The following is a 22134-nucleotide window of genomic DNA, read 5'->3' as shown; positions in this document are numbered from 1 at the left end:
CCCTAAGATGTTACTGTTTCTCTGACGTATGTATGCCTTTATTTCCATAAATACCTTTTGTACTCTATAAGATAAGATAAGATGTACTTTATTGATCCCAATTTGGGAAATGTTTGCGTTGCAGCAGCATGACAGACAAGGCATTGCACATAAGAGAAATGTAGGTCGCATTCACACCTCATAGTCCGCTCTCTGGTGCGCACCAGTTTGTTCCATTGCTTCATTTTTCAGAAGGTTCAGTTTGCGTTCACACCAAAACTCAAACGGACTATAAACTTTAAACACAAGTCATGTGCTCGGAAATGCTGTTCACCCATTGGTCAGACATTAAGGGGGTAAAAACGCAAATCCCGTTAATTTCTACCGGAGCCTCCGCCATGGAGCATCGGCAGGTTATTCTCATGCTGCTGTTAATCAACAGACATATGATTATATAATCAGACAACGTGCGTTAAAAAACATTAGTACACATATGAGACGTTCTGCAGTCAGGAGGGCGTTTCACCGACGACAGGTGTTCTTACTTTTATGTAGCTGACGGAGCCTTTCTACTTTACACGACACTGTTCAACACTTAATTCTGCTTCACTCTTTAACTAAACAACCGCGGATGTCTTGAAAGACTCTTTCGCTAAAGATTTTGAAGACATCCGCGTTCCTGTGGCACGTAAATACTACGCTTCCTATGTTTTGGTGCGGACTGCGTTCACACCAGCGATGAACTGCTCCAGAGTTCGCAAGCAAGCGCTCCGAGACCACCTATTTTAGCGGACCAGAGTCCGGTTGTTTAGTTCACTTCAGAGGTCTCGGACTGCGTTCACACCGACCCACATGAACCGCACCAAGCGGCTAAACGCACCAGGGTTCGATTCAACCGGACTAAACAAGGCGGGTGTGAACGCACAAGAGTAGAAATAAAGAATTCTAAAATGTAAACATCTTAAAACGGCAATAAAAAAGTAGAAAATATACATGTTGAAATACCAGTTTACAGTAAACAAAGTATAAAGCAGGATATTATATACATGCAGTGTTTCCCATACATTGATTTATTTGTGGGGGCCACCATTTTTTATTTTGGTGGTCTAATGGATAGTGAGGTGGGCTGAAGATCGGAAGGTTGCGAGTTCAAATCCCGGCTGGAACACCACTACTAGTGTGCCCTCAGTTACTCCAGGGAGAATGTCCCTGTAATTGGTCGTTGTGGAATAAGGCGTCTGCTAAATTGTAAATTATATTTTTGGGAGAATAAACCCACAGATCCTCAACTCCGGTGTGTCTCACTCATTAACAACGCAACACAGAGCAACAAGAACGTTGTCTACAGTAGCCATGAACTCGCATGTATTTTATTATTTGGGGGGGAGGGGGGTGGATGCGTGGGCCACCCGAATAGGTTCATAGAATCAAAATTCTGTGGGAAACACTGTAAATATATTTACTACCTGTAAAGAGAGGCACAAGATGGTAACCCAAGAAATAAACACATTCATTTCACTTTATGTGGTTATGTTTTCGCTCAGACTTTTCCCTGACATATGTAATATTAAACAGATGTCACGTCTTTATGCCTTTATTTGTCATAAACACCGTTGTTACTGTACCTCTTAATGCTGTGTTTTTTCCTCCTGACAAAGTGTACATAAAGTCTTAATTTTAGACGGTATGACTTTTGATTGTGTTCTGGTTTTATGTTTCAGTATTTGTAAGCAACTGTGACTGAAAGAATATTGCTTTTATTTTAATTGTTATGGTTCTTTCATTATTTATTTTTTAAGAAGAGGCAGGTAAAATAAGATTTTCTTCTCCCTGCTCCTTCTACCATGCGCTATAAAAAAACAACAACAGTATAAGTCTACATGTTTTGTTTTAAAGGGGACCTATCAGGCAAAATTCACTTTGTGATGTCTTGTATACATAACGATGTGTGTCGGGGAACTCACGCAGCGTCAGAAAATAAAACCCTCTCTCTTTTCCTCCGTACCCAAATCTCTAAAAACAAGGCTACAACGGAGCTGATCCAGATTTGCGTCAGATATGACGTAATATCTGAAATGTCAGAAACGTTGCTATCAGAAACAATGCCTGACTGTTTTGGACGTAATATGGTCGGTGTTCACATTAGCATCGCTAACACTCAGAGCTAACCTGTGCTGGAGAGCATGTGTGTGAAGAAGCAGGAAGTAGAAAGGAACTCACCTTGTGGTGTAACCGGCAAGAGAGAAAGCCTTTGAGCTCCAGACTGTTTCAGATCCTTGATAATCCATGATATGGCGTTTCATCACGGCAGCATTTAGTTTAGACGGTAGCTGCCGGGTCCCGCATGAGCTCAGACCCCTCCTTTTTATTTTAAAGCTTTATTCCCCAAATCAGCACTTTTGAAACAGGAAGTGAAATAGAGGGATATGAGGCATGGCTAGAATGAGTGATCTGTTTGGTATTTTGAGCAAAACACTTCATAGACATGTTTTTTATATATCTGAAACCTATGCTATTGCCTAAAAATAGCATTATAGGTGACCTTTAAAAAATAACTGCCATGTGTGGAATAAAAATAAATAAATTCTGTTTTCTCTCCCCTTCAGAGTCCTCCAGACCATGTGATCCCGCACACAGAGGAGATCTACATCTACAGCCCACTGGGGACAGCTTTCAAGGTGAAAGGCCTCGACCAATCCTCTAAAAACCCCAGTTTCATCACCATGTAAGCCCCGTCAGCTGAACAGTCATCGCCCGGAGCTAAATGTGCTCTTCATACTCCGACTGCTTTCATTCCGACCTTGCTTTCATCTCTCCTTTGCAGATTTGCTATATGGAACACAATGATGGGAACATCTATACTCAGCATACCTTGGGGTATAAAGCAGGTGAATCGCTTTACTCCACATACTCCTTACACATGACCTGCTGCGTATTGACCTTAGTTATTCTGCAGGATGTGCTCTTTGAAATCACCTAAATCTGGATATGTGAAGTACCTTGTTCTTGGCAAGATACTTAGGAGTGCCCCATGAACAAGTTGTGCTTATTTTTGTTGTTATATTTCCACGTTCTGTTTTTAAAAAGTTGTATTAGTTTGCCTTCTAAAGCGGCTGTTAATGTAGACAGACGGACGGACGGACGGATGGATGGATATAGATAGATAGATGGACAGGTAGACAGGTAGGTAGGTAGACAGACAGGCAGGTAGGCGGACGGACGGACGGACGGATATAGGTGGACAGGTGGACAGGTGGACAGGTGGACAGGTGGACAGGTGGACAGGTGGACAGGTGGACAGGTGGACAGGTGGACAGGTGGACAGGTGGACAGGCGGACAGGCGGACAGGCGGACAGGCGGACAGGCGGACAGGCGGACAGGCGGACAGGCGGACAGGCGGACAGGCGGACAGGCGGACAGGCGGACAGGCGGACAGGCGGACAGGCGGACAGGCGGACAGGCGGACAGGCGGACAGGCGGACAGGCGGACAGGCGGACAGGCGGACAGGCGGACAGGCGGACAGGCGGACAGGCGGACAGGCGGACAGGCGGACAGGCGGACAGGCGGACAGGCGGACAGGCGGACAGGCGGACAGGCGGACAGGCGGACAGGCGGACAGGCGGACAGGCGGACAGGCGGACAGGCGGACAGGCGGACAGGCAGACAGGCAGACAGGCAGACAGGCAGACAGGCAGACAGGCAGACAGGCAGACGGAGATAGATAGATAGATGGACAGGTAGGTAGGTAGATAGATAGTACTTTATTGATCCCAAATTGGGAAATGTTTGCGTTGCAGCAGCATAAAAAAACAATGCAATGTACATTAGAGAAATTAAGACACTAGAAATAAACAGTCCACAATATCTTGGGGGGTCGTAAGGACTGGAAAAGAGCTTCAGCACATTTACCCTTTACTATCTGCTGTATCTTTCAGGCTGGTTTCACTCTGGGGATCATCATCCTCATCCTCACCGGCCTGCTGATGCTCTACTGCTGTTTCATCGTCCTCAAATCACCAAAAGCTATACGTAAGTTATTCTGCTCGAGTCTTTTAATAAATTGTCCATTAGTCTAAAATATGTCTCTTTATTATTATAATGTTTTTCCCTTTGAGACACTTGCATTTCTCTCGAACATGAAATCAGAAAAGCTGTACTGGGAATACACGACAGCCAATGTAGAGTCCTTTTTAAAAACAAATATTGAAATGGTGTAAAGGGTCCCGTGGTCGGATCGAAACCAGGTCCTCCTCCTCCTCCTCCTCCTCCTCCTCCTCCGGGTCTTAGCCCCAGTGTATAGTCCGCCAACTCCTCCAAGTAAAGTCCATATTGTCTCTAAGCACCAGCACGTTGTTGTTGTAGTGTTTTTTTATTGGATTATTATACTATCTTCTATCGAGGAGAAGCTCTGTGGCTTTCTCACATTCAGCGTGAGATTTTTTTGGGGTGAAATTAGTGTGTTGGACAAAGAGAGGTGTGCGTCTTCTTATGCCAACAGTGTGAGAGTTAGACATTGTGAGAATTGTTTCAGCTGATTATTTGTAGTGTTTGTAGGAAAGGTGTATGCCTCCATTTTGTCATACACCCTTTACAAAAACCCTTGTGTGTATCCTTTACAAAAGTGCTGACTCTTATCTGGTAGAGTGTGTACTCGGCATCAGAGATGTCAAAAGTACACACATCCTTTACTCAAGTAGAAGTACACATACTCGTGTTTAAAAATACTCTGGTGAAAGTAGAAGTAATGACTAAACTTCTTTCCTCAAGTAAAAGTAAAGAGGCTTTGAAATGTACTTCAGTAGAAAGTACCCATAGCTAGCAGCTGCTTTAAAGAGTACCTGACCTCCCTTATCAGTGTTTCTCAAACTTTTTCATACCAAGGACACTTAACCAATAAAAAAACACTCGCGGACCACCTAACTCCACAAATATCCTGAAATCGCCTGAAAATGGTACAAACATGTGTGATGAAGGTGCTTATCTGGGCTATATCATGCAATTAAAAGTGAAACTTAAGCTCGTTCCATTGCGGAGATATTCCCGTGAGAGTGCGAAAAACTTAAATAAATGTATTTATTTCAAATGTGAAATTGTACCAATATACTCGGGGACCACCAGTGGTCCGCGGACCACACTTTGAGAAGCACTGCTTTATATCAATAGAACAATAATGTCATTGTTAGCTAATGAATGTTTCCATGCTGAACAACGGCAACATGACAACGTTTCCATTGGTCCATCTTCTTTAGAGAAGACCAGGAAGTGATGGATACACGGATCGTGTTCCAACCAATAGGCACGCAGTGACTCTAAAGAATAATGATCACGCACCAACACACATTCAGACTAAAGGAACCAGCTGTTTGGGAAATGAGAGAAGTAGAAAGTACAGGTATTTGGGTTCAACATGTAAGAAGTAGAAAGTACAGGTATTTGAGTTCAACATGAGAGAAGTAGAAAGTACAGGTATTTGAGTTCAACATGAGAGAAGTAGAAAGTACAGGTATTTGAGTTCAACATGTAAGAAGTATAAAGTACAGGTATTTGAGTTCAACATGTGAGAAGTAGAAAGTACAGGTATTTGAGTTCAACATGTGAGAAGTATAAAGTACAGGTATTTGAGTTCAACATGTAAGAAGTAGAAAGTACAGGTATTTGAGTTCAACATGTGAGAAGTAGAAAGTACAGGTATTTGAGTTCAACATGTGAGAAGTAGAAAGTACAGGTATTTGAGTTCAAAATGTAAGCAGTAGAAAGTACAGGTATTTGGGTTTAACATGTGAGAAGTAGAAAGTACAGGTATTTGGGTTTAACATGTAAGAAGTAGAAAGTACAGGTATTTGGGTTTAACATGTGAGAAGTAGAAAGTTCAGGTATTTGTGTTCAACATGTAAGAAGTAGAAAGTACAGGTATTTGTGTAAAAAATGTAGAAAGTACAGGTATTTGTGTTCAAAATGTAAGAAGTAGAAAGTACAGGTATTTGAGTTCAACATGTAAGAAGTAGAAAGTACAGGTATTTGAGTACAACATGTAAGAAGTAGAAAGTACAGGTATTTGAGTTCAACATGTAAGAAGTAGAAAGTACAGGTATTTGTGTTCAACATGCGAGTAGTAGAAAGTACAGGTATTTGAGTTCAACATGTGAGAAGTAGAAAGTACAGGTATTTGTGTTCAACATGTGAGAAGTAGAAAGTACAGGTATTTGTGTTCAACATGTGAGAAGTAGAAAGTACAGGTATTTGAGTTCAACATGTGAGAAGTAGAAAGTACAGGTATTTGTGTTCAACATGTAAGAAGTAGAAAGTACAGGTATTTGAGTTCAAAATGTAAGAAGTAGAAAGTACAGGTATTTGAGTTCAACATGTAGAAAGTACAGGTATTTGGGTTCAACATGTAAGAAGTAGAAAGTACAGGTATTTGAGTTCAACATGTAAGAAGTAGAAAGTACAGGTATTTGAGTTCAACATGTGAGAAGTAGAAAGTACAGGTATTTGTGTTCAACATGTAAGAAGTAGAAAGTACAGGTATTTGTGTTCAACATGTGAGAAGTAGAAAGTACAGGTATTTGTGTTCAACATGTAAGAAGTAGAAAGTACAGGTATTTGTGTAAAAAATGTAGAAAGTACAGGTATTTGTGTTCAAAATGTAAGAAGTAGAAAGTACAGGTATTTGAGTTCAACATGTAAGAAGTAGAAAGTACAGGTATTTGAGTACAACATGTAAGAAGTAGAAAGTACAGGTATTTGAGTTCAACATGTAAGAAGTAGAAAGTACAGGTATTTGTGTTCAACATGCGAGTAGTAGAAAGTACAGGTATTTGTGTTCAACATGTGAGAAGTAGAAAGTACAGGTATTTGAGTTCAACATGTAAGAAGTAGAAAGTACAGGTATTTGTGTTCAACATGTGAGAAGTAGAAAGTACAGGTATTTGAGTTCAACATGTAAGAAGTAGAAAGTACAGGTATTTGAGTTCAACATGTAAGAAGTAGAAAGTACAGGTATTTGTGTTCAACATGCGAGTAGTAGAAAGTACAGGTATTTGAGTTCAACATGTAAGAAGTAGAAAGTACAGGTATTTGTGTTCAACATGTGAGAAGTAGAAAGTACAGGTATTTGAGTTCAACATGTAAGAAGTAGAAAGTACAGGTATTTGTGTTCAACATGTGAGAAGTAGAAAGTACAGGTATTTGAGTTCAACATGTAAGAAGTAGAAAGTACAGGTATTTGAGTTCAACATGTGAGAAGTAGAAAGTACAGGTATTTGGGTTTAACATGTGAGAAGTAGAAAGTACAGGTATTTGGGTTTAACATGTAAGAAGTAGAAAGTACAGGTATTTGGGTTTAACATGTGAGAAGTAGAAAGTTCAGGTATTTGTGTTCAACATGTAAGAAGTAGAAAGTACAGGTATTTGTGTAAAAAATGTAGAAAGTACAGGTATTTGTGTTCAAAATGTAAGAAGTAGAAAGTACAGGTATTTGAGTTCAACATGTAAGAAGTAGAAAGTACAGGTATTTGAGTACAACATGTAAGAAGTAGAAAGTACAGGTATTTGAGTTCAACATGTAAGAAGTAGAAAGTACAGGTATTTGTGTTCAACATGCGAGTAGTAGAAAGTACAGGTATTTGAGTTCAACATGTGAGAAGTAGAAAGTACAGGTATTTGAGTTCAACATGTAAGAAGTAGAAAGTACAGGTATTTGTATTCAACATGTAAGAAGTAGAAAGTTCAGGTATTTGAGTTCAAAATGTAAGAAGTAGAAATGTCAGGTATTTGAGTTCAACATGTAAGAAGTAGAAAGTACAGGTATTTGAGTTCAACATGTGAGAAGTAGAAAGTACAGGTATTTGTATTCAACATGTAAGAAGTAGAAAGTACAGGTATTTGAGTTCAACATGTAAGAAATAGAAAGTACAGGTATTTGTATTCAACATGTAAGAAGTAGAAAGTTCAGGTATTTGAGTTCAAAATGTAAGAAGTAGAAATGTCAGGTATTTGAGTTCAACATGTAAGAAGTAGAAAGTACAGGTATTTGAGTTCAACATGTAAGAAGTAGAAAGTACAGGTATTTGAGTTCAACATGTAAGAAGTAGAAAGTCGTCAGAAAAATAAGTAGTGGAGTAAAGTACTGATACCAGAAGAAAGTACTTAAGTACAGCAACAAAGTATTTGTACTCTACTCCTTCCCAGCTCTGCTCAGCATACAAACACATTCATTATTACTAGCGGTAATTATTACTTCATAATAATACATGTAATAAGTTCTGGCAGGTGTTCAGTGTGTGTCGTCGTCATGTTCCCACAGAGCAGTGGCTCCATTAGCATGTGCTTGCCAGCCTCACACCTCGCAGCAGCAGCAGCAGCAGCACTCATGACAAGTGTGTCCTGGAGTCTCACAGTAACATTCATAATGCAATGTTTCCTCTCCTCAATGTCAGTGTTCTCCGCAGAGAGGCTTGACGACATCATAGATCACTCATTGATGCCCTTGTTATGGCAATGCGTGTCCATATGGTGTTAGATTACAGGTGTGTGTGAGAGTGATTGTACGACAGATGCAGTTTAGTTGGAGGTTTATTGAAGTAACCGTACAACACATATTTCCAATTATTGTTTTGTACGAGCTGTGTGTTCTCTCTACCTTTCCAGTCACATGTGACCGTTTATAAACCCGTGTGTAGCTAATCACCGCCACCAAGTGTCCAAAAATAATATTGCACGATTAGCCAACATGGAACATAAATGGCTCCAACAGTAATCGACTAATTGCTTACTTATCGTGTCCGTTTGGTCTTGTGAAAGCTGGATCCTTTCATCCACAACGAGGCGGCAAGAGGTGAACTATTTATTCAATTGTCTTCGATTCCTTTAAAGATCTAAGTCGGGGGTACAATATTACCTCTCTCCGGCAGAAACTGAAACTGTCCTAACATTTCGTAACCTCCGTTTTGAATCAGCGTCTATATAGCAACAAAATAATAATTAAGGAAAATAATATTTAGTGGCTTTTAATAATGTTTTTATAACAGTTTATGTACATTAGCAAGTGAGTTTATATCAAATGCACACCTGTACAGTTATCAAGAATAGACGAATCACATCTTCAAGCAGTGTTTACCAATATTTAAAATGTATTTTATTTATGCAAGTGTTTTCATGGAACTATTTGTACACACCTGGACTCAAAAAGCATTGCACATGGTCAGGTAGTGCAGCAGGTTAGCGCAGACTTCCTGTTGGAGGGTTTAATAACTTGTTCTCTCCACTTCTTGGTTTGGAAAGCACTTAATATGGCGGACCCTCCACGCGAATTGGAGGTGGAGGGAGAGGATGTAGGGGTTGGTTTGGAATTGGCCCGAAAGGCTACATGTAAAGCAGGGGTGTCAAACTCAATTTCATTGCGGGCTACATTAGCATTATGGTTGCACTCAAAGGGCCGGTTGTAACTATATAAATATAAATATATATATTATATTACATTATTGCCTCTGAATTGGATTATTATTGGATAGGATAATAACTTAGTAATTAACTTCCAACTACATCTGAAAGCAGAAGTTCAGTGCAAATAATTGCAAGTCTCTTCGGTGCGCATGTCACAAAACGAGATGCATTGTGGGACATTTAGTTTATGGGCATCCTGCTTCCGTAAAGCGGCATCTAACTGTATAATAAACGTATTATATTCTTTGCAAGCTCTTGCGGGGCCACATAAAATGAAGTCGCGGACCGGATTTGGCCCCCGGGCCTTGAGTTTGACACCCCTGATGTAAAGCTAAATACTGGGACTCGTGAAGAACACTAAAATGTACTGTTTTAACAAAGATCTAGTCAAAGAGAATACCTCTCTAATGGTTCCTCCTCTGTGTTGTTCGCAGCCTACATGGACACGTTGGACTGGGAGTTCCCGGACGTCTGTAGATATTACTTTGGAGCGTTTGGCCAGTGGTCCAGTTTGGTTTTCTCCATGGTGTCCCTCATAGGAGCCATGGTGGTCTACTGGGTCCTCATGTCCAATTTCCTCTACAACAGCGGACAGTTTATCTACAGTAAGTCACAACGCTCCTATTATACCAGGAAAAAAAGGGCATTACGTTTTACCGTTACTTTGCTTATTCTATCGGTACCTGTGTGTGTCTTCAAATGTGCTGACATTTTGAAACATGGCTGCTGTGTGATGGCCTCACCTTGTGTTCATTTCAGATAGGGCATTATGAATTCAGAGGTTAGGTAGGTGGTGAGGGGTGGGGGGGGGGGTTATGTAAGACAACAGAACAACCTACGAGGGGAAGATATTTAGGCTAATCAGGCAGGATGTCTAACTATAATCTATAAAACGTGTTGTAATCCTGCTAGTTATCCTCATTTAAAAATGTTTCTAGTAATCTTACTTCGTCTTTTGTTTTTTATGTAACTGTAAAGGAATAAAGTTACTTTCTTTCTTCGTGTTACTCCCCTGGCCTGATTATCAGCGTTCGCCCAAATGAAATGTGACTTTGTTTTGATCCGTTTCATCTCCTGTCTGCAGACTACTCTCAAAATCTCAGCATGTCCGATTCAGAGTTTGGGACCAACGGCTCGGATAGAGGTAAGCCACCAACGACACTCGACTCATAACTTTATGGTAGATTATCGTTTCAGAAGAAGTTCAATCGAGAGAATTTAGTCCTAAATTCATGACTTTCGACAAAGGATATCAAGTATCGTCTTCAAAACCTGAAAGGTCCCATGTCGTGCTTTTCCGGTTCTCACCCGTCCCCTTGTGTTATGTAGCTTTTTCTGCATGTGAACGGTCTGCAGAGTCACAAACCCTCAAAGTGCACCCTGTAGCGAGTAAGACTCTAACACAGAGAAGACCTGTCTGCTGCCCCAGAACGCCTCGCTGGACATTTCTCTCTTTCCATCGTTTACTTCCTGGGTCGTAGTGACGTAATGGCTACGCGGATTGACTTCCACACACACACTTACCATGTATACATCACTTCAGCGGACATTACATTGACTTACATGCATTTCCTGGAGACTTATCCTAACCTTAACCTTAACCAACACATGCCGAACCCTTACCCTTACCCTTACCCAAGTCTTCACCCTAAAATTAATGATCCCCCTTATGGAGACCTCCAATTTGTCCCCATAAGGGAGGCGAGTCCCCACATGTGACTGTGTAAACAGATTTAGGTCCCCACAAGTATAGTAATGCTAGACCAACACACACACACACACACACACACACACACACACACACACACTCTCAGCCGCAGCTCCACGGATTTCTCAGGCTGAATTTCGAGCTGTCTCACAGACCCCACGCCGCAACCAGGAAACGACCCCAGTAATCCAGCTCACACTGTCCGCTCCTCGAGCCTCAAAGGGCGGAGCAGCGAGCCCCGCAACGTCCCGCCAACACGGCACCCAGACCCCACGCAGCATTCATCTGTTTGCCATTACTGGTGTCATTTCCTGGCTGCTAACTAACGCCATGGTAACACATAATCACTGATGTTCTGCTGTAACGGTGGTGGACTCCAGCAAGCCGTGTAGGACAGAGAGTGAATACACAGACTATACAGAGATGCTGTGAGAAACCAATGTGAGTTTGGAGCATTGAACAATGTAAATCTGTTCTAGTAGACCTCAACCATGGAATCATGATCAGTAGAGATGGCCGTGACATGATGGGACCTTTAAGTAGATGTTAGAGACTTCTTACAGTTTTGGTCTGCTTTGACTTTAACATTGAATTCTACGCACATAAGGATGCATCAGAAAACTAATACATGAAGATATCTCCAATTGTCTCAAACTTCCTTTCTAGTTTTTTATCTGAACCATCATGTCGTCTCCTTTTCACCTGTTCATCTTTAGTGGAAACCAGCACCAGAAATGCCCCTTCTGTTAATGCTTTGTTAGTAAAGGCATCACTTCAATCTTTTCACTTCACTGAGAACATTTTGAAATGTGCAGCTACATAAATCACGTGTGTGTTCATTGTCCACACGATAAAGTGAATAACCCGACTTTCCAAATGGTAATGCTGTTCTTCCCACCAGTCATCTGTCCGTTCCCCAACACCAACCACGAGGGGAACTCCACCGTCAGCACCCTCGTCCTCACCGCCAGTGGAAACGATACTTCAGCCTCGACCTTCGAACACTGGTGGAGCAAGACGAACACCATCCCGCTGTACCTCATCATCCTGCTGCTGCCGCTGCTCTGCTTCCGCTCGGCATCCTTCTTCGCCAGGTTCACCTTCCTGGGTAAGAGCGGCCACGGGCAACGTTATGATCAATCCTCTGTGGGAGATATTGGGGTTTTCTATTTCGTCGTGTTTTAAATGTTTTTACATCGTGTATGAGAGTTTTTCAGTCTGCGGCTACAAGTACGGTTTTATTGTCTCGTGCTTTTACATGGTTTTTTTTGTCCTATCGATTTTGTCTAAATGTATTTATGCTGCTATTTATATATTTATTGATGTCAAGCACTTTGCTGTATAAATAAACATGGATTGAGATACAGACAGGGGTGTGTGTGTGTGGCTTCAGACTGCAATTCTTGTATGAAAGCGGCTATACACATAACGCTTATTATTATTATTATATGACTTTTGGATTACATCAATTATCAAAGCCAATGCAAATAAATACAAGAGGAAATACATATCAATACTAACATGTGTCCTGTAGTGATTCTGAACAGAGTAACCCTTTACAAAAGAAGACACCAAGCGACATAAGATAATAATCCTTTTCACGAGTCAAGGCAGCAACAGAATAAGAAGAAGCACAGATAGTACACGTGTCCTCTGCTTTTATTTATAGGAAAAGGTGCATTTCATTAAGCATGCTCGGGCAGTATGACAATGAGCACATTCTACAGTTTAAAAAAGCCGAAATGAAATCTGTAATGTTTTGTTTTTCTTTCCATTTTCTCCAGGAACGATTTCAGTGGTGTACCTGCTTTCGCTGGTCACCATCAAAGCTTTCCGCCTCGGTTTCCACCTGCAGTTCCACTGGTTCGACTACACCGAGTTCTACCTGCCAGGTAGCTATCCGCACGCTTCTGTACTGTACGTATCTTTACTCCACAACTCAGATACTCTTAACTATCTGTGGTTCACGTCCAGGAGTGAAAACCGTTCCATAGATGTTAGGAAATACTACCTCTTCCAAACACGCAGCTCCACTCCGAGTCTCCCCGATGCCATGTATTCTGATATACGAGTTTTATTTCTTGTCCCTTGATCGGATATTAAACCTAGCCGTTTCCTTGAACCTCAAGTCTTCTAAATCTGGCTTTTCATTAGTCTTAAAGTAAAAAAAAAAAAAAAAAAAGACTCACATTTAAGGAATTTTTTTTATCATTCTAGTTTTTCAGTTTATTGACTTCTGTGTTTTTATCCGTCACGTAATAATAATAATAATAATGCATTAAAAAAAAATTATTAGAGCGCTTTTACAATTACGTATTACACATATTAGACATGTTACTGTGGACTTTACCCACAGGAGCAAATGCGGGTAAAGTGTCTTGCCCAAGGACACAACGCAGTGGCGGCCGAGGCGGGTTTCGAACTGGAGTTCCCCAACGCCCCTAGATCTGATGACCAACGTAGTCTGACTTAGTATATGTATTACCTGGAAAGGGACGGGGCTGAATTTCTTATTTGTTTGTGTGAAAAGGGCTATGTCTATAAAGTTTGATTTGTATTTGATAGAAAAAATACTCTTTCCCACTGACCGTACATGTGGTTTCCCCTAGCAACCTGTAAACACATGTGAAAGTCAGACGGACGAAGCATGACATTAGAATGCTCCCGATCTGATGAACCCTTCCATCTCCATGCTCCCTTGTTTCTTTACAGCGACAAACATGTAACCCCTCTTTTTTCTCGGTTCCTCTAGAGTTCAGGGTGCTGTTCCCTCAGTTCACTGGCGTCCTCACGCTGGCCTTCTTCATCCACAACTGCATCATCACGCTGATGAAGAGCAACAAGCACCAGGAGAACAACGTGAGCATTACACCGCTCAGTCTCTCACTTGGGGTCCCGAGTCATCGTGGGAGACTTTGCCGGTACCGGCTTAATGTCCCGTTCAGAAACAGGAAGTCAGTCCCCCAGTGGTATATGTAGCTCAGGGGGTGTTTCTCAATGTCGAGGAAGGCTGCTCCAGAGCCACTATTTCAAGGATGCTCATCGAGTCCTGCCGAAGGACTGTTCCAAGGCCCAGCACACTTGGAATTCTACCGAGCCCGGTGTACTTCGTAGCGAGAAATTTTGAGGCTGCACATGTGTATCCTCCGCGGTCTTAAAATCCCCACAATGCTTTGCGCACGGACCAATTTCCCCAAATCTGTGGCGGAAAATGTAAGCCGGGGCCTCTCACATGACGCACACTTGCTAGCCTGTTCCACCATTCTTCGTTTTCCGAGGCTAGGAAGGATTCTTGCCTCGCTTCTGAAGACCCAGGACGTTTCTCAATGTCGAGTACGCTTGCTTGGTAGCACATGTCTTCCGAGTCACTTGCTTCAGAAGCGAGGCAAGAATACTTCCTGGCATTCGGAAAACAAAGAGTGGAACAGGCGAGCAAGTGTGCAGGTGTGCGTCATATGAGAGGCCCCGCCTTACATTTTCCGCCACAGATTTCGGGAAATTGGTCCGTGCGCAAAGCATTGTGGGGATTTTAAGACCGAGGCGTCGACACATGTGCAGCCTCGACATTTCTCGCTAGGAAGTACGCCGGGCTCGGTAGAATTCCATGTATGCTGGGCATTGGAACAGTCCTTCGGCGGCACTCGATTACGTAGTGTGCTTGAAATAGTGGCTCTGGAGCATCCTTACTCAACATTGAGAAACACCCAGTGTGTAAAGCAGGGGTGTCCAAACTACTATTTTGAATCGGCCCTCAGCTAATTCAAAAAGTATAATGGAATGCGGCCCACAAATTAAACTAGTGCTTGTGTTATACTTCGTAAATATATATGTAAAAATAAATCACACTGTATTCATGTGTTAATAAAAAACCTTTCAAATAAAGTTGGAAACATTTTCTAACATATCTTAGTTGATAAGAAAAAAATCCCAATGACTTATTTACACAACAAGCTTGACGTATCCACTTCCTGTTTCCTATTATTATAATCAACCTGAGGCTTCTGTTTTAAGGGATGAGCTGCCAACACTCACGAGCGTCCTTTACCTACTTGATTTTGCTAACTTAATACTGAGCTTATGAGGCGATGCACCTCTCGTGAGCGGCCCAGCCCTTACTGTAGTACGTTTTTCCGTCCGTGGGCCACGGTGAGAACAGTTTGGAAACCCCTGATGTAAAGAGATGCTGAGTCTGATGTGTTTTCTGTTCCAGGTGCGGGACCTGTCCGTGGCCTATCTTCTAGTCGGGCTCACCTACCTGTATGTGGGCGTGCTGATCTTCGCTGCCTTCCCCTCACCTCCTCTCTCCAAAGACTGCATCGAACCAGTGAGATTTTTACACTGACTTGTATATCGTTTCCTTTTTTATATTTGTCTATTCATTTATTTTCGGGACCGTGCACATGCATGTCTGTAAATGTGCCAGTTGGCCAAGAGGCGATTTGTCATCTGTAGTCCCGGGACAGATGTTGTAAATCAACCTAAAGACAAATTTCATTTTAAACAATCAAATAAAAACATGCTACATACATTACTGGAAATGTTAATAAAACAAATCAAATGCAACTAAACGAAAAAGCACATGTTAAAACACAGGCTGTGGGTTTTAAGGAGCAGAAGATTGCGTCGGTGTTTCAGAGCTGGGGGAGGAGCTCCAACAAGCCGTGTAGGACAGAGAGTGAATACACACACTACACAGAGATGCTGTTTGAGAAACCAATGTGAGTTTGGAACATTGAACAATATACATGTATTCTAGTCGACCTCAACAATGGAGTTATGATCAGTAGAGATGGCCGTGACGTGGTGGGACCTTTTAATAGAAAATGAAGACTGACAGAAATAACTTTTCCTGAGTGGAATAATGCAATTTATGTTTTATGTAGGTTTGTCATTGCTGTTTTTGGACGCAGGGGATGTTCATAGGAGATTGTTGAACTCCACCTAGTTAAAACAAGTGCCCTCATAAGACCCCCCCCCCCCCCCCCCCCCTCAAACGTTTCTGTATGAGGCAGCAGACTTTGGGATGGGGAAACGACAGTGAGAGATATTTCTTTAAAGTCGCACTGTGGCTCTCTCGTCTCCTGCAGAACTTCCTGGATAACTTCCCCACCAGCGATGTGATGGTGTTTGTGGCGCGGGGCTTCCTGCTGTTCCAGATGATCACAGTCTACCCCCTGCTGGGCTACCTGGTGCGGGTCCAGGTGATGGGCCAGATCTTTGGAAACCATTACCCCAGGTACCACTGAAGGACATCACATTACACCTCGTTGTTTCTGTGGAAGCTCAGCAGACTGTGGCGATGAGCATATTATCAGAGCACAAATATTATTAATGGATATGTTACTTGCTTCCTTTGGTTACTCAAACCCTTTATGAAGTTAGAAATACGCTACATGTATACAGTTTTGTACATTTAACGTCTTTAGACTGTAAGTGTAAATATGCATATTGACATTTAATTGCACTGTCATCGCTACGACCTCTGCTTTTACCACCATTTATTTATTTGTGTCTATTTGTTGACTGCAGTGAGAGTTGCCAAAGAAATGTCGTTGTACTTTGTATGATGACACGACAGATATATTCTATTCTAATAAGCTTTTATAAGTTTCTTAAACATTACGTACCAGAACATTCTGTCTTAATGGCCAAACTGTTACTTAAGTCTCCTTTGAAGTACATTTATATTTTATTCTGGGCCCCAATGCGTGACTGAATCCTCCGAGTCCATCACAGATCCGTTTTGGGTTCCACAGCAGGGACATTTTCAGTGATAAAATAAAATCAATTCAGGAAACGGAGACACTCAAAAAAGTCTTAAAAAGGTGAAATTAGACTTCCGTAAACCTGCTGAGTGTTGGACCTCTGAGTGAGGGTTGAAATGATATTGCAACTAATGTTTCTTCGTCTTCCTGCAGCTTCTTCCACGTTCTGGCGCTGAACATTTTAATAGTTGGAACCGGCGTCCTGATGGCCAAGTTCTATCCCAATATTGGATCCATCATCAGGTGTGTTTGAACCGTCCCTATTCATACTCACTGCACAACAATAAGTAAAATGTAATACGTCAATTGTTTCGCAAACCTGTGGCTACAAAGGACACAAGATAACATAACATGGACAGAACTGTGTGTAAAAGTCCTGATTACATTTCAATGTGGTGTGAAAACAGTATTAAGTTCATCATCAACCTGATGACTCCTGGAATTGTTTAACTGAACAGATGTGACCGTTATATTGTGTGTAGATAGATGTAGCTAAATGTATAAAACCTAGCTTAACCTTGAAGAAGTCCAGCTTCCACTCACTTGTATGACCTAGTATGAGCCAAGTTGTAAACATATTGGATCCTTATTACCCGCAATGCGACTACTAAGTTTTCCTCGAGCCACGACATGTTTTATTACACGCTACATTATCATCACCATCACAGATACCGGTAAGGTCCATAAATGTCACTTCAAAAGACCGTATATTCTGGCTGCCACGTCTTGGAAGATTCTCTCGAATAAATAATAATATATTTTATTTATAAGCGCACTTTTCATTTGCGTAAACAAAACTCAAAGTGCTACAAAATAAAAAATTAAAAAGGGTGAAACAAAACAACAATAAAAAAACAATTTTAAAACATAATAAAAGCCGTGACATTCATGCCGGCATGGCATAATGTGGGGGATTTAAAAATCTATTTAAAGGCTATTCTAAAAAGATGCGTTTTTAGGCCTTTTTTGAAAGCCTCCACAGTCTGTGTGTCCTCAGCTGGCTTGGGAGGGCATTCCACAGTCTCGGAGCAGCGGAGCAGAAGGCTCGGTCTCCCATGGTCTTCAGTTTTGTCCTTGGTGGGATGAGGAGGTTTGCCTTTACTGAACGTAGGTTCCTCGTGGAGGTTTGTGGGGTGAGCAATTCCTTGATGTAGGAGGGAGCATTTCCATATATGCACTGATGAGTGAAGAGGGTGACTTTGTAGTCAATCCTGAGTGAGACCGGGAGCCAGTGCAGTGATTTGAGGATGGGTGTGATGTGTTCGTACTTCCGCACTCTCATCAGGATCCTAGCAGCTGTGTTTTGGAATAAAGATTTAGTTTCTATAAAATCTTTTGCTTCAACACAAAGAGTCAGTGGGTCGTCGTGGGGGAGCACAAGATCTTCTCTAATCAAGTCGTAAAACACTACTGAGGAAACACACTTGAAATGAAACGCCATGCAGCATTTGGAGCTCGTGTGAGTCCGTTTCTCCGTCGTGATTTCTTCAGCTTCGGCGTTAATGGTGGCCGCCGCAAGTTGTCTTGTACGTTTCATTTACCATCTCTCTCTTTCTCGTACGTTTCATGTCATCTCTGCGTTGCTAAAAAGGCAATAATGCCCACACAAATAATAAGATCAATAAATGTTTTTGCAAAATGTACCTATCAATTCCTCTGAGTTGTGGGTGGTATTAATGCTTAATTTAAATAGCCGTTATTTATTGTGTTTTTTCTGCAATGAGTACGTTTACTCTTAAGAACATTTTCCTAATTAAAGGTCCCGTGTCATGCTTTTCCGGTTATCACCCGTCCCCTTGTGAGTTATGTAGCTTGTTCTGCATGTAACCGGTCTGCAGAGTCACAAACCCTCAAAGTACACGCTGTAGCGGAGGCGCAGGAAGGTATTTTGAGTGGGGGTGCTGAGGTGCTGGACTCCAGTGGACTTAAGGGCACTATAGAGCACGCACAAAAGCACTCCCCACACGCAAACACACAGGACACCCGCGACTGTTACAATGAAGGCTCGATAATCAGCTCACGGCATATAGGCAGGGGTTAAGTGCTTTTTTTTTTTACGAGTGGGGAGCGGACCTCACCTCCTCTAGGGGGGGTCCGGGGGGGTGCTCCCCCGGAAAGATTTGTTTTAAATATTGAAGTTAAAAGCATCAAACTGGTGCACTTTGAGAGCAACATGAAGAGATCTATGGATACATCTCAACATCCAGATGAAACACAACTGTAAGCAGATGTTCTTTTTCTTTATGGATATTTTACAAATCACTCCCCTTTCAAACTGTATTCTTGTTTTACTGCCATATAGTATTACTAGTATAGTAACTGTTTTCCCTTTATTCTCTTATTTGTTTTATAGTGATCATATGAAGGTGTGCCACGGAAATAATCTTTTGAATAATTTGTGACCAAACCGTTTGAGACCCACGGAGATAACTTAGACTAAAGTTAACTATCTAAACACTCAGAGTCCTTTAGCTCACCTGAGCCTCTCAGTCTGAGAGGAGAGCTCTCCTCCAGCTTGTTGTGGAACCAACAGCTCCGTATGTCCGTTAGTGCAGCTAGCTAACGGCTAACCAGATGCTAACTACACGGTCCCTGCTGCTGGCACCGGTCCCTCTCTCTCACACACACACGCACGCACGCACGCACACACACACACACAGCCGAGCTTGAATGGCACAATTTTATTTCCATGCAACTCTCCGATTGGTCTGGTGTCTTGCCTCTGTTGCATTCACTGAACACGGGAAGTTACAGTCCTGTCGTCCTCTCTAGTGTCTTGATGAGGTTCACGTAAAGCACGGTTAATGTATTATATTATTGAGGTAGAATTGTCCGGGGCTACAGAAAAAACATTCGGGGCAAGCCAAAATATTATTTTACCAACAATGTGGAATGTATTGGCTACATATTACACAGATTATGCACAGCGGGAGCAGCAATAACCGTCAAATAATAATTCAGAGAGGTGAGCTCCGCACCCCTGCCTGCCACTAGGGGGGCACACACACACACACACACACGCGCGCGCACGCACACACACACACACACAAAATCTTTTCTATTCTAGTAGACCTCAACAATGGAATTATGATCAGTAGGACCATGGGACCTTTAAATACTTTTACTTACTCTGTGTACCATTCTTGTTGCAGTACTTTACCTTGAAATTGAGTATTCGTATATTGTGGTATTAGTAGTTTTACTCAAGTAAAGTATCTGAATACTTTAAACCAAGGATCCCAAGGATTATCAGCAACATGTTCTTAAAGTTTAAAAAGTAAAAGTACTCCTTGAGATGTGTGTATATAATATTTATATTATGTGTATATAATTATATTTATATTATATGTGTGTATATACATTTTTTGTGACAACAGTAGCATTTTACTGTTGTAGACAAACAAAGTAAAATATATAAATAATATAACTCTTTTGTGACTTAAATTGTTACATTTTTAGAGATGCATTTTGTTAAAAGTAAAATGTAGTGCAGTCAAATTACATTATTTCCCTTTCCAAATGTAGTGGAGACGTAGCATAAAATGGAAATACAAGTACTTCAAACTCGCCTTTTAAGGACAGTACTTGAGTAAATGTACTTAGTTACTTCCCACCTCTGTCCACCACTGACTGACAAAGTAAAATATGTAAATAATTTGACTCTCTTGTGACTTTAAGGGTTTAATTTTTAGAGCAGCATTTTGGTGAAAGTAGCTTTTCAATAAATGTAGTGGAGTAAAATGACATTATTTCCCTTTCTAAATGTAATGATATAGTATAAAGTAGCATAAAATGGTAATACAAGTACCTCAAAATCACAATTAAGGATAGTACTCCAGTAAATGTACTTAGTTACTTCCCACCTCTGAGTAAACCTCACTCATGGACCCGTTGTGACGCTGATGCTGCTCTCTGTCGCCCCCTGCAGGTTCTCTGGAGCAACATGCGGCCTGGCGTTAGTGTTCGTCTTCCCCTCATTGGTCCACATGATCTCCCTGAAGAGGCAGGGGCTGCTCCGCTGGCCCTCAACGCTCTTCCACAGCTTCCTCATCCTGCTGGGCATGGCCAACCTGCTGGGTCAGTTCTTCATGTGAACACTGAAGCATTTAGAAGCACCATGAAGGGAAATATGAAATAAGGATGTCGATAAATGGAGTGCATAACCACACACACGGTGCTTACTATTCCACTTATTTAATGACCGGATGAACCTCAGCAGCCGTGGATTTAATGTCTGTTTCTGTGGTATAAAATGTAACCTCACACTTACTGTTGTGATTTTAAAAGGCTTTATGGTGTAAGGGACATTAAACCTATGTCTTGGTTTGATTATCTTTGTATTTCCACACACAATTACTTTTGTTTCACTACCACACCTCTCACAGTGTTGCTTTGACCTGTGAAACACCACGGTACACTACTCGGACACGTTTAGAGCTGACACCAAGAGAATGTTGGACTTCTACCGATCGGATGGACGGAGACATTGCTCCAAAGGAATCCTCATGTTGCTCTCAGTCTGTCTGGAAGTGGAAATGCTTAAAGTGCTAATTTGTTACAAAAGGGAATTAACCGCCGGACATTCTGATCATATCTGTGGAGTTGTGTCTGCGTGACTCACTTTGGGGAATTCTCTCGCTGCTTTAAGGGCGGCCATGTTGTGCGGATGTATATTTGAAGCGTTTGGCACAATCTTTGAATTTTATGAGCAGTGTTGATTTATGTGTTATGTTTATATGATCCCTCTTTTCTAGATACTGCATCTAATGTGTTATATTTGACTAATGATAGGATAGACAAAGGGAATATGTGCGTTTAAATAAACTGTCTGTGAGAACTGAAGCTCCTGTTGTGCTTTTAATCGTGTGATCCGAAAGGAGATGGTTGCAGTACAAAGGAGAAGAGACACATGTACGTGACAGGCTAAGGGGCGGGACATCTCTTAGCTGTTGACCAATCACAACAACGCCGGCCAGCTAACCAATCACAGCAGACTGGGCTCTGGTGTCAGACAGAGGGTGAAAATACACCAGAACATCAGCAGGAGAGGACTCTAAGGTAGAGACCTATACTGATATACACCTGAACATCAGCAGGAGAGGACTCTTTAAAGTAGAGACACTATACTGATATACACCTGAACATCAGCAGGAGAGGACTCTTTAAAGTAGAGACACTACATACTGATATACACCTGAACATCAGCAGGAGAGGACTCTTTAAAGTAGAGACACTA

General features: G+C 41.7%; 1 protein-coding gene across 4 annotated transcripts in view; it reads left to right on the top strand.

The window, feature by feature from the left end:
• The window catches only part of slc38a9 (solute carrier family 38 member 9), a 29458-nt gene extending 7718 nt beyond the window's left edge, over positions 1-21740 (top strand). For all 4 annotated transcript variants that reach the window (XM_034096644.2, XM_034096642.2, XM_034096643.2 and 1 more), the window contains 12 exons: positions 2586-2704; positions 2804-2867; positions 3917-4010; positions 9860-10030; positions 10510-10569; positions 12035-12241; positions 12918-13025; positions 13886-13992; positions 15344-15457; positions 16221-16369; positions 17052-17141; positions 20827-21740. In XM_034096644.2, the coding sequence (XP_033952535.1) occupies positions 2586-2704; positions 2804-2867; positions 3917-4010; positions 9860-10030; positions 10510-10569; positions 12035-12241; positions 12918-13025; positions 13886-13992; positions 15344-15457; positions 16221-16369; positions 17052-17141; positions 20827-20992 (1449 nt within the window). In that variant the 3' untranslated portion in view covers positions 20993-21740. The remainder of the gene's footprint in view (positions 1-2585; positions 2705-2803; positions 2868-3916; positions 4011-9859; positions 10031-10509; positions 10570-12034; positions 12242-12917; positions 13026-13885; positions 13993-15343; positions 15458-16220; positions 16370-17051; positions 17142-20826) is intronic.
• Positions 21741-22134: the final 394 nt, after the last annotated feature.

Source organism: Pseudochaenichthys georgianus, chromosome 12 (genome assembly GCF_902827115.2).
Source record: "Pseudochaenichthys georgianus chromosome 12, fPseGeo1.2, whole genome shotgun sequence".
NCBI lineage: Eukaryota > Metazoa > Chordata > Actinopteri > Perciformes > Channichthyidae > Pseudochaenichthys > Pseudochaenichthys georgianus.
Note: the sequence above shows the minus strand (reverse complement) of the source record. Positions and strands in the feature narration are given on the sequence as shown.